The sequence below is a fragment of the Mustela putorius genome, unplaced genomic scaffold, assembly GCF_011764305.1.
Source record: "Mustela putorius furo isolate JIRA1106 unplaced genomic scaffold, ASM1176430v1.1 tig00000095_pilon_pilon_pilon, whole genome shotgun sequence".
NCBI classification, from domain to species: domain Eukaryota; kingdom Metazoa; phylum Chordata; class Mammalia; order Carnivora; family Mustelidae; genus Mustela; species Mustela putorius.
This window is the reverse complement of record NW_025421280.1, coordinates 29,930,455-29,950,310: the sequence shown is the minus strand read 5'-3', so window position 1 is coordinate 29,950,310 and position 19,856 is coordinate 29,930,455. Positions and strand designations below refer to the sequence as shown.

General features: G+C 40.6%; 1 protein-coding gene across 1 annotated transcript; it reads left to right on the top strand.

Moving 5' to 3' along the window:
* The first annotated feature begins 385 nt into the window (after positions 1-385).
* LOC101694242 (olfactory receptor-like protein OLF4) lies at positions 386-1,333 on the top strand. The gene has a single exon (XM_004761202.1). It carries the CDS (start codon positions 386-388, stop codon positions 1,331-1,333), a length of 948 nt encoding a protein of 315 aa, XP_004761259.1.
* Positions 1,334-19,856: the final 18,523 nt, after the last annotated feature.

Genomic DNA, 19,856 nt, shown 5'->3' with positions numbered 1-19,856 from the left:
AATGCTATTTATTTTCTTATTTGTTAATGTATTCCTTCTCCATTATTGAGTGATAGGGAATTTTGTTTTTTAGCACCCTATACTCATCACCTAGAAAATGTCTAAATCACGGCCAGGATGTAATTTGCATTTCTGGGATTTGGTAATTTTTTTTTAATTAAAAGTGTGGAATACATGGCCTTTTGTCAATTAAGTGACTGAAACAAAAATCCCATAACTATTGTAATACAGGGGATCCCCTGAATTGTATCATATCTATGTACAAAATATTAAAATAAACATTTAGACTACAAAATTAAAGGTAACATTTTAATGCTGTGAGTAATACAACTGTGTGAAAATTAATCATGCTATTTGCCTCTATCCTTGAAGTCACCTCCACCACATGAAACCCAGCAATAATACACAAATTTCAGAGTTTCTTCTTCTGGGATTTTCAGAGGAACCAGAACTGCAACCCCTCATATTTGGGCTTTTCTTCTCCATGTACCTGATCACTGTGTGTGGAAACCTGCTCATCATCCTAGCCATCCACTTTGACTCCCACCTCCACACCCCCATGTACTTCTTCCTGGCCAACCTCTCCTTTGTAGACATCTCTTCCACTTCCACCACTGTCCCTAAGATGCTGATGAATATACAGACAGAAAGTGAAGTCATAACCTATGCAGGCTGTGTCACACAGATTTATTTTTTCATACTCTTTGCTGTTTTGGATATCTGTCTTCTGGCCGTGATGGCCTATGATCGCTATGTGGCCATCTGTCACCCCCTACACTACATGATCATCATGAACTCTCAGCTCTGTGGACTGCTGGTTCTGATGTCCTGGATCATGTGTATCCTGCATTCCCTGTTACAAACCTTAATGGTGTTGCGGCTATCCTTCTGTACAGAGGTAAAAATCCCCCACTATTTCTGTGAACTCAATCAGATGATCCAACTTGCCTGTTCTGATACCTTTCTTAATAATTTGGTGATGTATTTTGCAGCTGTCTTTCTGGGTGTTGGTCCTTTTGCTGGTATCCTTTACTCTTATTCTAAGATTGTTTCCTCCTTATGTGGAATATCATCAGCTCAGGGCAAGTATAAAGCATTTTCCACCTGTGCATCTCACCTTTCTGTTGTCTCCTTATTTTATTGTACAAGCCTAGGAGTGTACCTTAGCTCTGCAGCTACCCAGACCTCCCATGCAAGTGCAGTAGCCTCGGTGATGTACACTGTGGTCACACCCATGCTGAACCCCTTCATCTACAGCCTGAGGAACAAAGATGTAAAGAGGGCTCTGAAAACATTCTTTGTGAAGGAGACTCTATGTGGCCAATTGTCATAGGAAAGAACAAGTTCCTAAGGTTGCTTAGGCTTAGCTTCCTGAGCAAAATTTTATTGAACAAGTGTTTTTATTCAGTTCCTAATACCAACGTAAAATGACTAAATTAGTGTTTAAAGCACATTTATGCTCTGACAATTCAAGGGGTTAAAACTCTGAAATGGTTCTCATTGGGCTAAAAAAATGTTTGCAAGATTTGGTTCATTCTGGAAGCTACAGGGAAGAATCTGTTTACTTTTTTATTCCTAAATCATTAAAATAGTGCAAAAAAAATCTAAATATATTTTTTATAAGTAACAAATGCTTGACAATAAGGGATGAAATGACAGCTCTAAATTTACTAGTATGAAATTCCTAATCATTTGGCAAATGTATCAAAAGCTGAGGTATGTCTTGCTCAAGGCATTTTGTTTGGTTGGGGTTTACCTGATTTCAAGCTTTATCACAAAGCTGTGATCACCAAGACAGCATGGTACGGGCATAAAAACAGACACATAGACCAGTGGAACAGAGGAGAGAGCCCAAATATGGACCCTCAACTCTATGGGCAATTAATCTTCGACAAAACAGGAAAAAATATACAGTGGAAAAAAGACAGTCTCTTCAATAAATGGTGCTGGGAAAACTGGACAGCTATAAGTAAAAGAATGAAACTCGACCATTCTCTTACAGCGTACACAAAGATAAACTCAAAATGGATAAAAGACCTCAAAGTGAGACAGGAATCCATCAGAATCCTAGAGGAGAACATAGGCAGTAGCCTCTTCGATATCAGCCACAGAAACTTCTTTCAAGATATGTTTCCAAAGGCAAAAGAAACAAAAGGGAAAATAAACTTTTGGAACTTCATCAAAATCAAAAGCTTCTGCTTTTGGAAAGCTTCTGCAAAGGAAACAGTCAAGAAAACAAAAAGGCAACCCACGGAATGGGAGAAGATACATGAAAATGACAGTAAGGACAAAAGGTTGATATCCAGGATCTATAATGAACTCCTTAAACTCAACACACATGAAACGGGCAAACATATCAAAAAATGGGCAGAAGATATGAACAGACACTTCTCCAATGAAGACATACAAATGGTATCAGATACCTAAAAAAATGTTCATCATCACTAGCCCTCAGGGAGATGCAAATTAAAACCACATTGAGATATCACCTTATAGCAGTTAGAAAGGCCAAAATTAACAAAACAGGAAACAACATGTGTTGGAGAGGATGTGGAGAAGGGGGAACCTTCTTCCACTGTTGGTGGGAATGCAAGTTGATGCAGCCTCTTTGGAGAATAGTGTGGAGATTCCTCAAGAATTTAAAAATAGAACTTCCCTTTACCCTGCCATTGCACTCTTGGGTATTTACCCCCAAGAATACAGATGTCGTGAAAAAAAGGGCCATCTGTACCCCAATGTTTATAGCAGCAATGGCCACGGTCGCCAAAAGATGCCCTTCAACGGACGAATGGATAAGGAAGATGTGGTCCATATACACTATGGAGTATTATGCCTCCATCAGAAAGGATGAATACCCAACTTTTGTAGCAACATGGATGGGACTGGAAGAGATGATGCTGAGTGAAATAAATCAAGCAGAGAGAGTCAATTATCATATGGTTTCACTTATTTGTGAAGCATAACAAAAATCATGGAGGATAAGGGGTGTTAGAGAGGAGAAGGGAGTTGGGCTAAATTGGAAGGGGAGGTGAATCATGAGAGACTATGGACTCTGAAAAACAATCTGAGGGGTTTGAAGTGGCAGGGGTTGGGAGGTCGGGGTACCAGGTGTTTGGTATTATAGAGGGCACGGATTGCATGGAGCACTGGATGTGGTGAAAAAATAATGAATACTGTTTTTCTGAAAATAAATAAATTGAAAAAATTTTAAAATAAATAAAATTGTTTCCTTTTTCCCTCCCTTCCCCTATAAAAAAAAAAAAGAAAATGTTTTTTTTTTTTTAATTCTAAAAATGTTGGGGCGCCTGGGTGGTTCAGTGGGTTAAGCCTCTGCCTTCGCTCAGGTCATGATCTCAGGGTCCTGGGATCTAGCCCCACGTCAGGCTCTCTGCTCAGCGGGGAGCCTGTTTCCCTTCCCCTCTCCCTGCCTGCCTCTCTGCCTACTTGTGATCTCTGTCTGTCAAATAAATAAATAAAAATCGTTAAAAATAAATAAATAAATAGGGGAGGAGTCAAGATGGCGGAGAAGTAGCAAGCTGAGACTGCTTCAGCTAGCCGGAGATCAGCTAGATACCTTATCTAAAGATTGCAAACACCTGAAAATCCATCGGCAGATCGAAGAGAAGAAAAACAGCAATTCTGGAAACAGAAAAACAACCACTTTCTGAAAGGTAGGACCGGCGGAGAAGTGAATCCAAAGCGACGGGAAGATAGACCCCGGGGGGAGGGGCCGGCTCCCGGCAAGCGGCGGAGCAACCGCGCACAAAATCAGGACTTTTAAAAGTCTGTTCCGCTGAGGGACATCGCTCCAGAGGCTAAACCGGGGCGAAGCCCACGCGGGGTCAGCGTGGCCTCAGGTCCCGCAGGGTCACAGAAGGATCGGGGGTGTCTGAGTGTCGCAGAGCTTGCGGGTATTGGAACGGGAAAGCCGGCTACAGAGACAGAGCCGACAGTAAGCTCGCAGCTCCGTGTTACCTTGAACCGGTCGTAGGCTCGGTGAGCTCGGAGCGCGGCCGGAGGTCAGGCAGACGGGAGTAACTGGGTGCTGTTCTCTGAGCGCGCACTGAGGAGTGCGGCCCTGGGCTCTCGGCTCCTCCGGGCCGGACCAGGAGGCCGCCATTTGTATTCCCGTCCTCTGGAACTCTACGGAAAGCGCTCAGGGAACAAAAGCTCCTGAAAGCAAACCCCGGCCCTGGGTAAGGGCGGCGTAATTCCGCCTGGGGCAAAGACACTTGAGAATCACTACAACAGGCCCCTCCCCCAGAAGATCAACAAGAAATCCAGCCAAGACCAAGTTCACCTACCAAGGAGTGCGGTTTCAATACCAAGGAGAGCAGCAGAATTCCAGAGGAGGAGAAAGCCAAGCACAGAACTCATGGCTTTTTTCCTGTGATTTTTTTTAGTCTTGCAGTTAATTTAATTTTTTCTTTTTCATTTTTTTTTTTTTTTTCTCGCCTCTCGGGTAAAATTTTTTTTTTTAACTGTTACCTTTTACTTTTTTAAAACGATTTTATACTAGTTTATCTATATATATATATTTTTTTTTCTTTTTTACATTTTTTTCTTAGGTGTATTCTTTTTTTAAAAAAATCTCTTTTCTTTTCTTTTCTTTTTTTTTTTTTTTTTCTTTTTGTTTTTTTTTTTTTTTTCTTTCTTCCTTTTTTTGAACCTCTTTTTATCCCCTTTCTCCCCACTCACGATTTTGGGATCTCTTCTAATTTGGTTAAAGCATATTTTCCTGGGGTTGTGTGCCACCCTTTTAGTATTTTACTTGCCCCTTCATTTACTCTTATCTGGACAAAATGACAAGACGTAAAAATTCAACACAAAAAAAAGAACAAGAGGCAGTACCGAAGGCTAGGGACCTAATCAATACAGACATCGGTAATATGTCAGATCTAGAGTTCAGAATGACAATTCTCAAGGTTCTAGCCGGGCTCGAAAAAGGCATGGAAGATATTAGAGAAACCCTCTCGAGAGATATAAAAGCCCTTTCTGGAGAAATAAAAGAACTAAAATCTAACCAAGGTGAAATCAAAAAAGCTATTAATGAGATGCAATCAAAAATGGAGGCTCTCACTGCTAGGATAAATGAGGCAGAAGAAAGAATTAGTGATATAGAAGACCAAATGACAGAGAATAAAGAAGCTGAGCAAAAGAGGGACAAACAGCTACTGGACCACGAGGGGAGAATTCGAGAGATAAGTGACACCATAAGACGAAACAACATTAGAATAATTGGGATTCCAGAAGAAGAAGAAAGTGAGAGGGGAGCAGAAGGTATCCTGGAGAGAATTATTGGGGAGAATTTCCCCAATATGGCAAAGGGAACGAGCATCAAAATTCAGGAGGTTCAGAGAATGCCCCTCAAAATCAATAAGAATAGGCCCACACCCCGTCACCTAATAGTAAAATTTACAAGTCTCAATGACAAAGAGAAAATCCTGAAAGCAGCCCGGGAAAAGAAGTCTGTAACATACAATGGTAAAAATATTAGATTGGCAGCTGACTTATCCACAGAGACCTGGCAGGCCAGAAAGAGCTGGCATGATATTTTCAGAGCACTAAACGAGAAAAACATGCAGCCAAGAATATTATATCCAGCTAGGCTATCATTGAAAATAGAAGGAGAGATTAAAAGCTTCCAGGACAAACAACAACTGAAAGAATTTGCAAATACCAAACCAGCTCTACAGGAAATATTGAAAGGGGTCCTCTAAGCAAAGAGAGAGCCTACAAGTGGTAGATCAGAAAGGAACAGAGACCATATACAGTAACAGTCACCTTACAGGCAATACAATGGCACTAAATTCATATCTCTCAATAGTTACCCTGAATGTGAATGGGCTAAATGCCCCTGTCAAAAGACACAGAGTATCAGAATGGATAAAAAAACAAAACCCATCTATATGTTGCCTCCAAGAAACACATTTCAAGCCCGAAGACACCTCCAGATTTAAAGTGAGGGGGTGGAAAAGAATTTACCATGCTAATGGACATCAGAAGAAAGCAGGAGTGGCAATCCTTATATCAGATCAATTAGATTTTAAGCCAAAGACTATAATAAGAGATGAGGAAGGACACTATATCATACTCAAAGGGTCTGTCCAACAAGAAGATTTAACAATTTTAAATATCTATGCCCCCAATGTGGGAGCAGCCAACTATATAAACCAATTAATAACAAAATCAAAGAAACACATCAACAATAATACAATGATAGTAGGGGACTTTAACACTCCCCTCACTGAAATGGACAGGTCATCCAAGCAAAAGATCAGCAAGGAAATAAAGGCCTTAAACGACACACTGGACCAGATGGACATCACAGATATATTCAGAATATTTCACCCCAAAGCAACAGAATACACATTCTTCTCTAGTGCACATGGAACATTCTCCAGAATAGATCACATCCTCGGTCCTAAATCAGGACTCAACCGGTATCAAAAGATTGGGATCATTCCCTGCATATTTTCAGACCACAATGCTCTAAAGCTAGAACTCAACCACAAAAGGAAGTTTGGAAAGAACCCAAATAAATGGAGACTAAACAGTATCCTTCTAAAGAATGAATGGGTCAACCGGGAAATTAAAGAAGAATTGAAAAAAATCATGGAAACAAATGATAATGAAAATACAACGGTTCAAAATCTGTGGGACACAACAAAGGCAGTCCTGAGAGGAAAATATATAGCGCTACAAGCCTTTCTCAAGAAACAAGAAAGGTCTCAGGTACACAACCTAACCCTACACCTAAAGGAGCTGGAGAAAGAACAAGAAAGAAACCCTAAGCCCAGCAGGAGAAGAGAAATCATAAAGATCAGAGCAGAAATCAATGAAATAGAAACCAAAAAAACAATAGAACAAATCAACGAAACTAGGAGCTGGTTCTTTGAAAGAATTAATAAAATTGATAAACCCCTGGCCCGACTTATCAAAAAGAAAAGAGAAAGGACCCAAATAAATAAAATTATGAATGAAAGAGGAGAGATCACAACTAACACCAAAGAAATACAAACTATTATAAGAACATACTATGAGCAACTCTACGGCAATAAATTTGACAATCTGGAAGAAATGGATGCATTCCTAGAAACATATAAACTACCACAACTGAACCAGGAAGAAATAGAAAGCCTGAACAGACCCATAACCAGTAAGGAGATTGAAACAGTCATTAAAAATCTCCAAACAAACAAAAGCCCAAGGCCAGACGGCTTCCCGGGGGAATTCTACCAAACATTTAAAGAAGAACTAATTCCTATTCTCCTGAAACTGTTCCAAAAAATAGAAATGGAAGGAAAACTTCCAAACTCATTTTATGAGGCCAGCATCACCTTGATCCCAAAACCAGACAAGGATCCCACCAAAAAAGAGAGCTATAGACCGATATCCTTGATGAACACAGATGCGAAAATACTCAACAAAATACTAGCCAATAGGATTCAACAGTACATTAAAAGGATTATTCACCACGACCAAGTGGGATTTATTCCAGGGCTGCAAGGTTGGTTCAACATCCGCAAATCAGTCAATGTGATACAACACATCAATAAAAGAAAGAACAAGAACCATATGATACTCTCAATAGATGCTGAAAAAGCATTTGACAAAGTACAACATCCCTTCCTGATCAAAACTCTTCAAAGTGTAGGGATAGAGGGCACATACCTCAATATCATCAAAGCCATCTATGAAAAACCCACCGCAAATATCATTCTCAATGGAGAAAAACTGAAAGCTTTTCCGCTAAGGTCAGGAACACGGCAGGGATGTCCATTATCACCACTGCTATTCAACATCGTACTAGAGGTCCTAGCCTCAGCAATCAGACAACAAAAGGAAATTAAAGGCATCCAAATCGGCAAAGAAGAAGTCAAATTATCACTCTTCGCAGATGATATGATACTATATGTGGAAAACCCAAAAGACTGCACTCCAAAACTGCTAGAACTTATACAGGAATTCAGTAAAGTGTCAGGATATAAAATCAATGCACAGAAATCAGTTGCATTTCTCTACACCAACAGCAAGACAGAAGAAAGAGATATTAAGGAGTCAATCCCATTTACAATTGCATCCAAAACCATAAGATACCTAGGAATAAACCTAACCAAAGAGACACAGAATCTATACTCAGAAAACTATAAAGTACTCATGAAAGAAATTGAGGAAGACACAAAGAGAAATGGAAAAATGTTCCATGCTCCTGGATTGGAAGAATAAATATTGTGAAAATGTCTATGCTACCTAAAGCAATCTACACATTTAATGCAATTCCTATCAAAGTACCATCCATCTTTTTCAAAGAAATGGAACAAATAATTCTAAAATTCATATGGAACCAGAAAAGACCTCGAATAGCCAAAGGGATATTGAAAAAGAAAGCCAACGTTGGTGGCATCACAATTCCGGACTTCAGGCTCTATTACAAAGCTGTCATCATCAAGACAGCATGGTACTGGCACAAAAACAGACACATAGATCAATGGAACAGAATAAAGAGCCCAGAAATAGACCCTCAAATCTATGGTCAACTAATCTTCGACAAAGCAGGAAAGAATGTCCAATGGAAAAAAGACAGCCTTTTCAATAAATGGTGCTGGGAAAATTGGACAGCCACATGCAGAAAAATGAAATTGGACCATTCCCTTACACCACACACAAAAATAGACTCAAAATGGATGAAGGACCTCAATGTACGAAAGGAATCCATCAAAATCCTTGAGGAGAACACGGGCAGCAACCTCTTCGACCTCTGCCGCAGCAACATCTTCCTAGGAACAACGCCAAAGGCAAGGGAAGCAAGGGAAAAAATGAACTACTGGGATTTCATCAAGATCAAAAGCTTTTGCACAGCAAAGGAAACAGTTAACAAAATCAAAAGACAACTGACAGAATGGGAGAAGATATTTGCAAACGACATATCAGATAAAGGACTAGTGTCCAGAATCCATAAAGAACTTAGCAAACTCAACACCCAAAGAACAAATAATCCAATCAAGAAATGGGCAGAGGACATGAACAGACATTTCTGCAAAGAAGACATCCAGATGGCGAACAGACACATGAAAAAGTGCTCCATATCACTCGGCATCAGGGAAATACAAATCAAAACCACAATGAGATATCACCTCACACCAGTCAGAATGGCTAAAATCAACAAGTCAGGAAATGACAGATGCTGGCGAGGATGCGGAGAAAGGGGAACCCTCCTACACTGTTGGTGGGAATGCAAGCTGGTGCAGCCACTCTGGAAAACAGCATGGAGGTTCCTCAAAATGTTGAAAATAGAACTGCCCTATGACCCAGCAATTGCACTATTGGGTATTTACCCTAAAGATACAAATGTAGTGATCCAAAGGGGCACATGCACCCGAATGTTTATAGCAGCAATGTCCACAATAGCCAAACTATGGAAAGAACCTAGATGTCCATCAACAGATGAATGGATCAAGAAGATGTGGTATATATACACAATGGAATACTATGCAGCCATCCAAAGAAATGAAATCTTGCCATTTGCGACAACGTGGATGGAACTAGAGCGTATCATGCTTAGCGAAATAAGTCAAGCAGAGAAAGACAACTATCATATGATCTCCCTGATATGAGGAAGTGGTGATACAACATGGAGGCTTAAGTGGGTAGAAGAAGAATAAATGAAACAAGATGGGATTGGGAGGGAGACAAAGCATAAGTGACCTTAATCTCACAAAACAAACTGAGGGTTGCCGGGGGGAGGGGGTTTGGGAGAAGGGGGTGGGATTATGGACATTGGGGAGGGTATGTGATTTGGTGAGTGCTGTGAAGTGTGTAAACCTGTTGATTCACAGACCTGTACCCCTGGGGATAAAAATATATGTTTATAAAAAATAAAAAATTTAAAAAAAAAAAATTAAAAAAAAAAAAAAGGTTATTATGGGATTTGAGCACTGAACATCTCATTGTGATGGTAAATAGGTTAAAAAGTTATATATATATATATATAATTAAAAAGAACCAGAATAGTGGGAACGAATTAAAAGTAAAAGTTATGTCTATGAAGTAAAAATAAATAAATAAATAAATAAATCTAAAAATGGAATTGATAAGATAGGTTGGTTGGGAGAGAAAAATAAAAAGAAAGTGGAGAGGACCGCATGGTCCTCTCAATTGATGCAGAAAAAGCATTTGACAAAATCCAGCATCCGTTCCTGATCAAAACGCTTCAAAGTATAGGGATAGAGGAAACATTCCTGAACCTCATCAAATCTATCTATGAAAGAGCGACAGAAAATATTATCCTCAATGGGAAAAGCTTGAAGCCTTCCCGTTGAGATCAGGAACAAGACAAGGATGCCCACTCTCACCACTCTTGTTCAATATAGTATTAGAAGTCCTAGCAACAGCAATCAGACAACAAAGAGAAATAAAAGGTATCCAAATTGGCAATGAAGAAGTCAAACTCTCTCTTTTCGCAGGTGACATGATTCTTTATATGGAAAACCCAAAAGACTCCACCCCCAAACTATTAGAACTCATACAGCAGTTCAGCAACGTGGCAGTATAGAAAGTCAATGTGCAGAAATCAGTGGCTTCCTCATACACTAACAATGAAAATACAGAAAGAGAAATTAGAGAATTGATTCCATTTACTATAGCACCAAGAACCATAAGATACCTGGGAATAAACCTAACCAAAGAGGTAAATGATCTGTACTTGAGGAACTACAAAACACTCATGAAAGAAATTGAAGAAGACACAAAAAGATGGAAGACCATTCCATGCTCTTGGATTGGAAGAATAAACATGGTTAAAATGTCTCTACTGCCTAGAGAAATCTATACTTTTAATGCCATTCCGACCAAAATTCCACCGGTATTCTTCAAAGAGCTGGAGCAAATAATCCAAAAATTTGTATGGAATCAGAAGAGACCCCGAATCACTAAGGAAATGTTGAAAAACAAAAATAAAGCTGGGGGCATCACGTTACCTGATTTCAAGCTTTATTACAAAGCTGTGATGACCAAGATAGCATGTACTGGCATAAAAACAGACACATAGATCAGTGGAACAGTGGCCCAGATATGGACCCTCAACTCTATGGGCATTAATTTTCGACAAAACAAGAAAAAATATACACTGGAAAAAAGACAGTCTCTTCAATAAATGATGCTGGGAAAACTGGACAGCTATAAGCAGAAGAATGAAACTCGACCATTCTCTTACACCATACACAAAGATAAACTCAAAATGGATAAGAGATCTCAATGTGAGTCGGGAATCCATCAGAATCCTAGAGGAGAACATAGGCAGTAGCCTCTTCAATATCAGCTACAGCAACTTGTTTCAAGTTATGTCTCCAAAGGCAAAGGAAACGAAAGCGAAAATAAACTTTTGGGACTTCATCAAAACCAAAAGCTTCTGCACAGCAAAGGAATCAGTCAAGAAAACAAAGAGGCAACCCACGGAATGGGAGAAGATATTTGCAAATGACGGTACAGACAAAAGGTTGATATCCAGGATCTATAATGAACTCCTTAAACTCAACACACATGAAACAGGCAAACATATCAAAAAATGGGCAGAAGATATCAACAGACACTTCTCCAGTGAAGACATACAAATGGTCAAACACATGAAAAAATGTTCATCATCACTAGCCATCAGGGAGATTCAAATTAAAACCACATTGAGATATCACCTTACACCAGTTAGAATGGCCAAAATTAACAAAACAGGAAACAACATGTGTTGGAGAGGATGTGGAGAAAGGGGAACCCTCTTCCACTGTTGGTGGGAATGCAAGTTGGTGCAGCCTCTTTGGAGAACAGTGTGGAGATTCCTCAAGAAATTAAAAATAGAACTTCCCTATGACCCTGCCATTGCACTCTTGGGTATTTACCCCCAAGAATACAGATGTCGTGAAAAAAAGGGCCATTTGTACCCCAATGTTTATAGCAGCAATGGCCACGGTCGCCAAACTATGGACAGAACCAAGATGCCCTTCAACGGACGAATGGATAAGGAAGATGTGGTCCATATACACACTATGGAGTATTATGCCTCCATCAGAAAGGATGAATACCCAACTTTTGTAGCAACATGGACGGGACTGGAAGAAATTATGCTGAGTGAAATAAGTCAAGCAGAGCAAGTGAATTATCATATGGTTTCACTTATTTGTGGAGCATAACAAATATCATGGAGGACAAGGGGTGTTATAGAGGAGAAGGGAGTTGGGGTAAATTGGAAGGGGAGGTGAATCAATCACGAGAGACCATGGACTCTGAAAAACAATCTGTGGGGTTTGAAGTGGCGGGGGTGGGAGGTTGGGGTACCAGGTGGTGGGTATTATAGAGGGCACAGATTGCATGGAGCACTGGGTTTGGTGAAAAAATAATGAATACTGTTTTTCTGAAAATAAATTAAATTATTTAATTTAAAAAATTATAAAATTTTTAAAAAGTTCAGTTTAGAAGGTTATTATGGAATTGGATGTACTGGACATCTCACTGTGACGGTAAATAGGTTAAAAAATTATCTATATAATAATAAAAAATTAACTATATAAAAAAATGAGCCACAATAGTGGGATCGAATTAATAATAATAATTGCCGTATGAAGTAGTGGTGGTTGTTCTCTTGTCTTTTTGTTTGTTTTTCCTTTCCTGGTTGGTTTTCTAGGACAGGGGCCTTCCACGTGGGATTTCAGTCTATGATGTTCTCTGAGTTAATTCCTCCCGCCCCCCCCCTCAAGGGGGTGGGCTCTGAGGAAACCGGTTTTTTCAGAGTTTTGTTCTCTGAAGGTTTTTATATTTGTTCACTTTTGTTTTTCCTCTCTCACCTTGACCGCTTTTGATGGTTTTTGTAGGTTTAGAGGAAAGCAAACTGTACTCTGACCTCCCTCTCAGAGAGAGGCCACAGTCTGGCTGCAGAGCCCAAATAAATCCCCCCTTGGCCACTGGCAGAGCAGGTTCCCTGTAGCGGTCCCTGAAGTCTCAGGATTTTTTGCTTGTACCAAAAACCATGGCAGTGGCGGCTGTCTGGGCAGCTCCAGACTGCCAGAGAAGTTCCAAGCAGCGATCACACACTGAGATTTTACCGTTGGCCGGGGCTGGGGTCTTTCTGGTCTGGGAGCAGCTGGCTGGCGCCTGTGTGCACCTCTCTCACGGGAGGGAGCAAGGCATGACTCGGACTCTGATGGCATGGTAGGGCTCTCGCGTGGGGACTGCAAAAAGGCTATGCTTCTGTTGGCTGGTGAGGATCCCTGCCCCTCTCCGGAGCCAGGTGCCAAGCACTCTCAGGCACACTGGTGGTTCAAGGACTGAGACCTGGTTTCTCTGCTGCACTCTCTCTGGCTCTGCACCAGGGGTGGCTGTCCTGGGTCTAGAGACTTAAGCCCCGACCCTAACACGCCAATTCCCGCAATTTATCCCCCCCCCCCGTGATCCTTTGCTCTTTTGTAGTGCTTTCTACCAGACTCCCGAGTTAATGCTGGTCCCCAGGCACAGGGCACTCTCGTATTGGGGTATTAATTTCCAATGGGTTACCTCTGGTGGCTCCCTCCCCCTTTCCTGTATCTTCCGATATCAGTTCGACTTTCCCACTCTGCTTTACCTGCCCACTGGCGTCTTCTGCTCCAGTAGAGATCCAGACGTGTATAATTCTGATCTCAGGCTGATTTCATGAGTGATTGGCATTCCTTGGAAGGTAATCAGCTCACTTTAGGGTACAGGTTGAAAGGGTGCCTCCTCCTACTTCCCCGCAATCTTGTCTCCCCTTATTCACACCATTAGTTTTTGATGTACCATTCAATGATTTGTTCATTTTATATAACTTAAATTTTAATCATGAATTACTTTTACCTTAATTCTTCAAAGGCCTCAAAATCAGAACCATATTTATATCTATGCAGTGGGAAATTCTCTGTACCATCAAATGGGGCCAAATCTCTCCAAAATTAACTTCAATGTCTCTATTTAATGTGTGATGTCAACACAAAATGCCTTGGCCCAAGGGCAGGTAAGTGAATGATTTCTGAGACTCAAACTCAGTTCCTGTGAACAATATCTTATTAGATAAATATGTGATAGATTCCTTTTACTGTTGCAACAAATATCCATGTAAGTGTCTCAAAACCAATAATTCTCTGAAAGTTCTAGGGGTCAGAAGCATGAAAGGCATCTGATGGGCTAAAATAATGATGTCTTTGGGCCATGATACTTCTGGATGCTCTGGGGAGAAAATTCCCTTTCCCACTCCAGTGTCTAGTGGCTTCTGCATTGCTAGGCATATGGCCTTTCCTCCACCTGCAAAACCAGCACAATAGTAGTTTCAGGTGTCTCTCCGACTCCATTCTTCTTCCTCACTCTTCCACATTTAGAGGGCCATTTAAATTGTACTAGTTCAATTATTTTCTTGTTGTAGAATAATGATTAGTAGCTTTATTCTATCTGCTATCTTAATTACCCTGCTAAGTAAGCTAACATTTTCAAATGCTCTTCCAGATGACATCTTTTGGAGGCCCTTCTTGTGCCTACTATAAAACTTTCTCAGTATATATTACTTGGTATCTCCCAAGAGCCTTTTCACTTAAAAAATTGAGTGTAGAATTTTTTTCCACCCAAAGAGTGAGTGAAAAAATATTCTTTCAAAAATACTTGCAAGGAAGATTCCCAGTGGAGAAGCCCTGAAACTACCTACATGTGACTCTAACACAGCCCACAGCCTTGCTCTCAAATTATGCTACACAGACCAAGACCTGTAGCATCAACACCACCTAGGAGCTCATTAGAAATACAAGGTCTTGGGTGCCTGGGTTTCTCAGTTGGCTAGGCAACTGCCTTCAGTTCAGGTCATGATCCTGGAGTCCCAGAACCGAGTCCCACATTGGGCTTCCAGCTTGCCAGGGTGTCGGCTTCTCCCTCTGACTCTCTCCCCATCTCATACTCTCTCATTCTCTCATTTCTCTCATTCTCTCTCTCTCAAATAAATAAAATCTTTAAAATAAAAAAAATAAAAAATAAAAAAGAAATGCAGTGTCTCTAGGGGATCCTGCATGGGTGTTGGAGAGGCTCAGTCAGTTAAGTGTCCACTCTTGGATTTGGCTCAGGTCTTGATCTCAGAGTCCTGATATTGAGCCTCATGTCAGGCTCCATGTTCAGCTCAGTCTGCTTGACATTCTCTTTCTCCCTCTGCCCATCCCCCAGCACTCAATAAATAAACAAATCAATAAAATCTTGTTAAAAATGCAGTCTCCAGGCCCACTGCAGTCCTGATGAGTCAAAATTTGCATTTTAACTACAAACTTCAGTGATTTGTGTGTAGAATGAAGGTGAGACCTGGTCTAGAATCCTATTTCTCATTTACTCACTGTCAGCAGTGGGGCTGGATAATTACTTTTGCTGGGTGCTGGCATGTGGGTTACAGGTATTTGGCAGCAGCCTTTCAGACATGGACAAATATTCCCAGTTGAGAACCACCATACCATTGGATGTTCTCTCCTATTTTACTGAAGATTAGTTGATCTTAGAGTTGAGGGTCATTTCTGGGATCTCTATTGTGTCCCATTCATCTATGTGTCTTTTTTTTGTGACAATTCCATGTTGTCTTGATGATCACAGTTTTGTAAAATGGTTTGAAGTCAGGCATTGTGATGCCACCACCTTTGAATTTTTTTTTAATTTATTTTTTAATTTATTCTCAGCATAACGGTATTCATTATTTTTGCACCACACCCAGTGCTCCATGTAATCCATGCCCTCTCTAATACCCACCACCTGGTTCCCCCAACCTCCCACCCCCCGCCATTTCAAACCCCTCAGATTGTTTTTCAGGGCCCATAGTCTCTCGTGTTTTTTTTAAACAATCTTTTTTTAAATTAAATTAATTTATTTATTTTCAGAAAAACAGTATCATTATTTTTTCATGACATCCAGTGCTCCATGCAGTCCATGCCCTCTATAATACCCACCACCTGGTACCCACCCACCCACCCCCCCGCCACTTCAAACCCCTCAGATTGTTTTTTAGAGTTCATATTCTCTCATGATTCACCTCCCCTAAACAATCTTATGGTAATTCAGAGTCTTTTCTTGGTTCATACACATTTTAGGATTGTTCCTTCCAGCTGTGTGAAAATGTCAATGGTATTTTGGTAGGGATTGCATTGAAAGTGTAGATTTCTCTGGGCAGCATAGATATTTTAATGATATTTATTCTTCCAATCCATGAGCATGGAATGTTTTTCCATCTCTTTGTGTCTTCCTCAATTTCTTTCATAAGCATTCTGTAGTTTCTAAGGTGATCAGGATGACATTGAAAGTATAGCTTGCTCTAGGCAGCATAGACATTTTAACAATGTTTATTCTTCCAATCCATGAGCATGTACTGTTTTTTCCATCTTTTTGTGTCTTCTTCAATTTCTTTCATGAGTATTCTGTAGTTCTTTGAGTATAGATCCTTTACCACTTTGGTGAGGTTTTTTCCCAAGGTATCTTGTGGTTTTGGGTGCTACTATAAAAGGAATCAATTCCCCAATTTCCCTTTCTACAGTTCCGTTGTTACTGTAAAAGAAAGGAACTGATTTCTGTGCATTTATTTTGTATCCTGCCACACTAATAAATTGCTGTGTGAGTTCTAGTAATTTGGGGGTGGAGTCTTTTGGGTTTTCCACCTAAAATATCATGTCATTTTCAAAGTGTTGTAACAAACAATCCTAAAAGTTGTATGGAACCAGAAAAGACCCTGAATTGCAAAGGAAATGTTGAAAAAGAAAAACAAAGATAGGGGCATCAAATTGTCTGATTTTGAGCTTTATTACAAAGCTGTGATCACCAAGAGAGCATGTTACTGGCATAAAAACAGACACAAAGACAAATGGAACAAAGTAGAGAGCCCAGATATGGACCTTCAACTCTATGGTCAAATAATCTTCGACAAAGCAGGAAAAATTTTACAGTGGAAAAGACAGCCTCTTCAATAAATTGTGCTGGGAAAATTGAACAACTATGTATAGAAGAATGAAACTCAACCATTCTCTCACACCATACACAAAAATGAACTCAAAATGGATGAAATACCTCAATGTGAGACAGGAATCCATCAGAATCCTAGAGAAGATCACAGGCAGTAACCTCTTCGACATTGGCCACTGTAACTTTTTCAAGACATGTCTCCAAAGGCAAGGGAAACAGAAGTGAAAATGAACTTTTGGGACTTCATCAAGTTAAAAAGCTTCTGAATAGCAAAGGAAACAGTCAACAAAACTAAGAAGTAACCCATGATATGGGGGAAGACACTACAGATGAAGGGCTGATATCCAAGATCTATAACGAACTTCTTAAACTCACCACGCAAAAAACAGATAATCAAGTGAAAAAATGGGCAGAACATACGAACAGTCTCTTCAATGAAGAGATACAAATGGCTAGCACACACATGAAAAAATGTTCATCATCATTAGCCATCAGGGAAATTAAATAAAAATCTCATTGAGATACCACCTTAAACCAGTTAGAATGTTAAAGATTAACAAGGCAAGAAACAATAAATATTGGACAGGATGTGGAGAAAGGGGAGCCCTCTTACACTGTTGATGGGAACGCAAGTTGGTGCACTTTGGAAAACGGTGTGGAGATTCCTCAAAAAATTTTAAAAATAGAGCTACCCTATGACCTGGCAATTGTACTACTGGGTATTTACCCCAAAGATACTGATGGAGTGAAAAGAAGGGCCATCTGTACCCCAATTTTCATAGCAGTAAGGTCCACAATAGCCCAACTGTGGAAAGAGCTGAGACACCCTTCAATTGACAAATGGATAAAGAAGATGCAGTCCAGAGTCAGCTATGCCACTGCCTCCACCACTTCCTTCTCCTCACCAGCACTAAACCTGGGACTGGACAGAGCGGAGTTGTGCATGTTGCAGAAGGGGAGTATGGGCCAGGGGAGGATAGGTTTGTTCCATGGACCCAGAGCCAGAACTGGGATCAGGAATTACCTTCAGACCCATCTGGTGAAATGTTGCTGGAAATTAAGGAAGAAAACATACCCTTTGAGATGGAAGAGAAGAAAAGCAGAAATCCTAGAAACAGAAAATCAATCACTTTCTGAAAAGTAGGACCTGTGAAGAAGTGAATCCAAAGTGATGGGGAAAATAGACCGCAGGGGGAGGGGCTGGCTCCTGGGAAGTGGCGGAGCAATGGAGCACAAAATCAGAACTTTTAAAAGTCTGCTACACTGAGGGACATCACTCCAGAGGCTAAACAGGGTGAAGCTCACGTGGGGACAGCGTGGTCTCAGGTCCTGCAGGGTCACAGAAGGATTGGGGGGTGTCTGAGTATCACAGAGCTCACATGTATTAGAGTGGGGAAGCTACAGGATGGAGCTGAGGAGTGAGCTCTCAATCGGGTGTATGTTAAACTATGATCTGTGCCACAGTAAGGCCACTGCTCTTTGAGCAGGAACCCCATAAGTGGCAGATCTGGGGAGATCCCCCTGGAACAGCAGCAGGGATATGCTGGGTTTGAGACTCTGGGTGGGGATGTGTACCAGAGACAGAGAGGCTCGGTCTCAGGCTGGGTGAGCTTGGAGCATGGCCTGAGACGAGGGAGATGGGAATGATTGAGCACTATTTTCTGAGGGTGCACTGAGGAGTGGGGCGCTGAGCTCTTGGCTCCTGTGGGCTAGAGATTGGGAAGCTCCATTTTCATTCCTCTCCTCCAGAATTCTATGGAAAGTATTCAGGGAATAAAAGCACCCAAGAACTAGTGAACCGGAGCAGATTACATAGCCCGGCCCCTGGCAGGAGCGGTGCAATCCACCTCAGGCAAAGACCATTGAGAATCACTACAGTAGTCCCTCTATTGCAGATGATCAGCAATAAATCCAGCCAAACCAAGTTCACTTATCAAGAAGAGTGGAATTCCGGAGGAGGAATGTTTTGGTTTTTTTTTTGACTGTTTCCTTTGCTGTGCAGAAGCTTTTGATTTTGATGAAGTCCCAAAAGTTTATTTTCCCTTTTGTTTCCTTTGCCTTTGGAGACATAACTTGAAAGAAGTTGCTGTGGCTGATATCAAAGAGATTACTGCCTATGTTCTCCTCTAGGATTCTGATGGATTCCTGTCTCATGTTGAGGTCTTTTATCCATTTTGAGTTAATATTTGTGTACGGTGTAAGAGAATGATCGAGTTTCATTCTTCTACTTATAGCAGTCCAGTTTTTCAAGCATCATTTATAGAAGAGACTGTCTTTTTTCCAGTGTATATTTTTTCCTGCTTTGTCAAAGATTAATTGACCATAGAGTTGAGGGTCCATATCTGGGCTCCCTACAATCCAAGAGCATGGAATGGTCTTCCATCTTTTTGTGTCTTCTTCAATTTCTTTCATGAGTGTTTTGTAGTTCCTCAAGTACAGAACCTTTACCTCTTTGGTTAGGTTTATTCCCAGGTATCTTATGGTTCTTGGTGCTATAGTAAATGGAATCTATTCTCTAATTTCCCTTTCTGTATTTTCATTGTTAGTGTATAAGGAAGCCACTGATTTCTGCACATTGACTTTGTATCTGGCCATGTTGCTGAATTGCTGTATGAGTAGTTTGGGGGTGGAGCCTTTTGGTTTTTCCATATAAAGAATCATGTCATCTGCGAAGAGAGAGATTTTGACTTCTTCATTGCCAATTTGGATACCTTTATTTCTCTTTTTTGTCTGATTGCTGTTGCTAGGACTTCTAATACTATATTGAAGAAGAGTGGTGAGAGTGGGCATCCTTGTCTTGTTCCTGATCTCAACGGGAAGGCTGAAAACTTTTTCCCATTGAGGATGAAATTTCCTGAGGGTCTTTAATAGATAGATTTCATGAAGTTCAG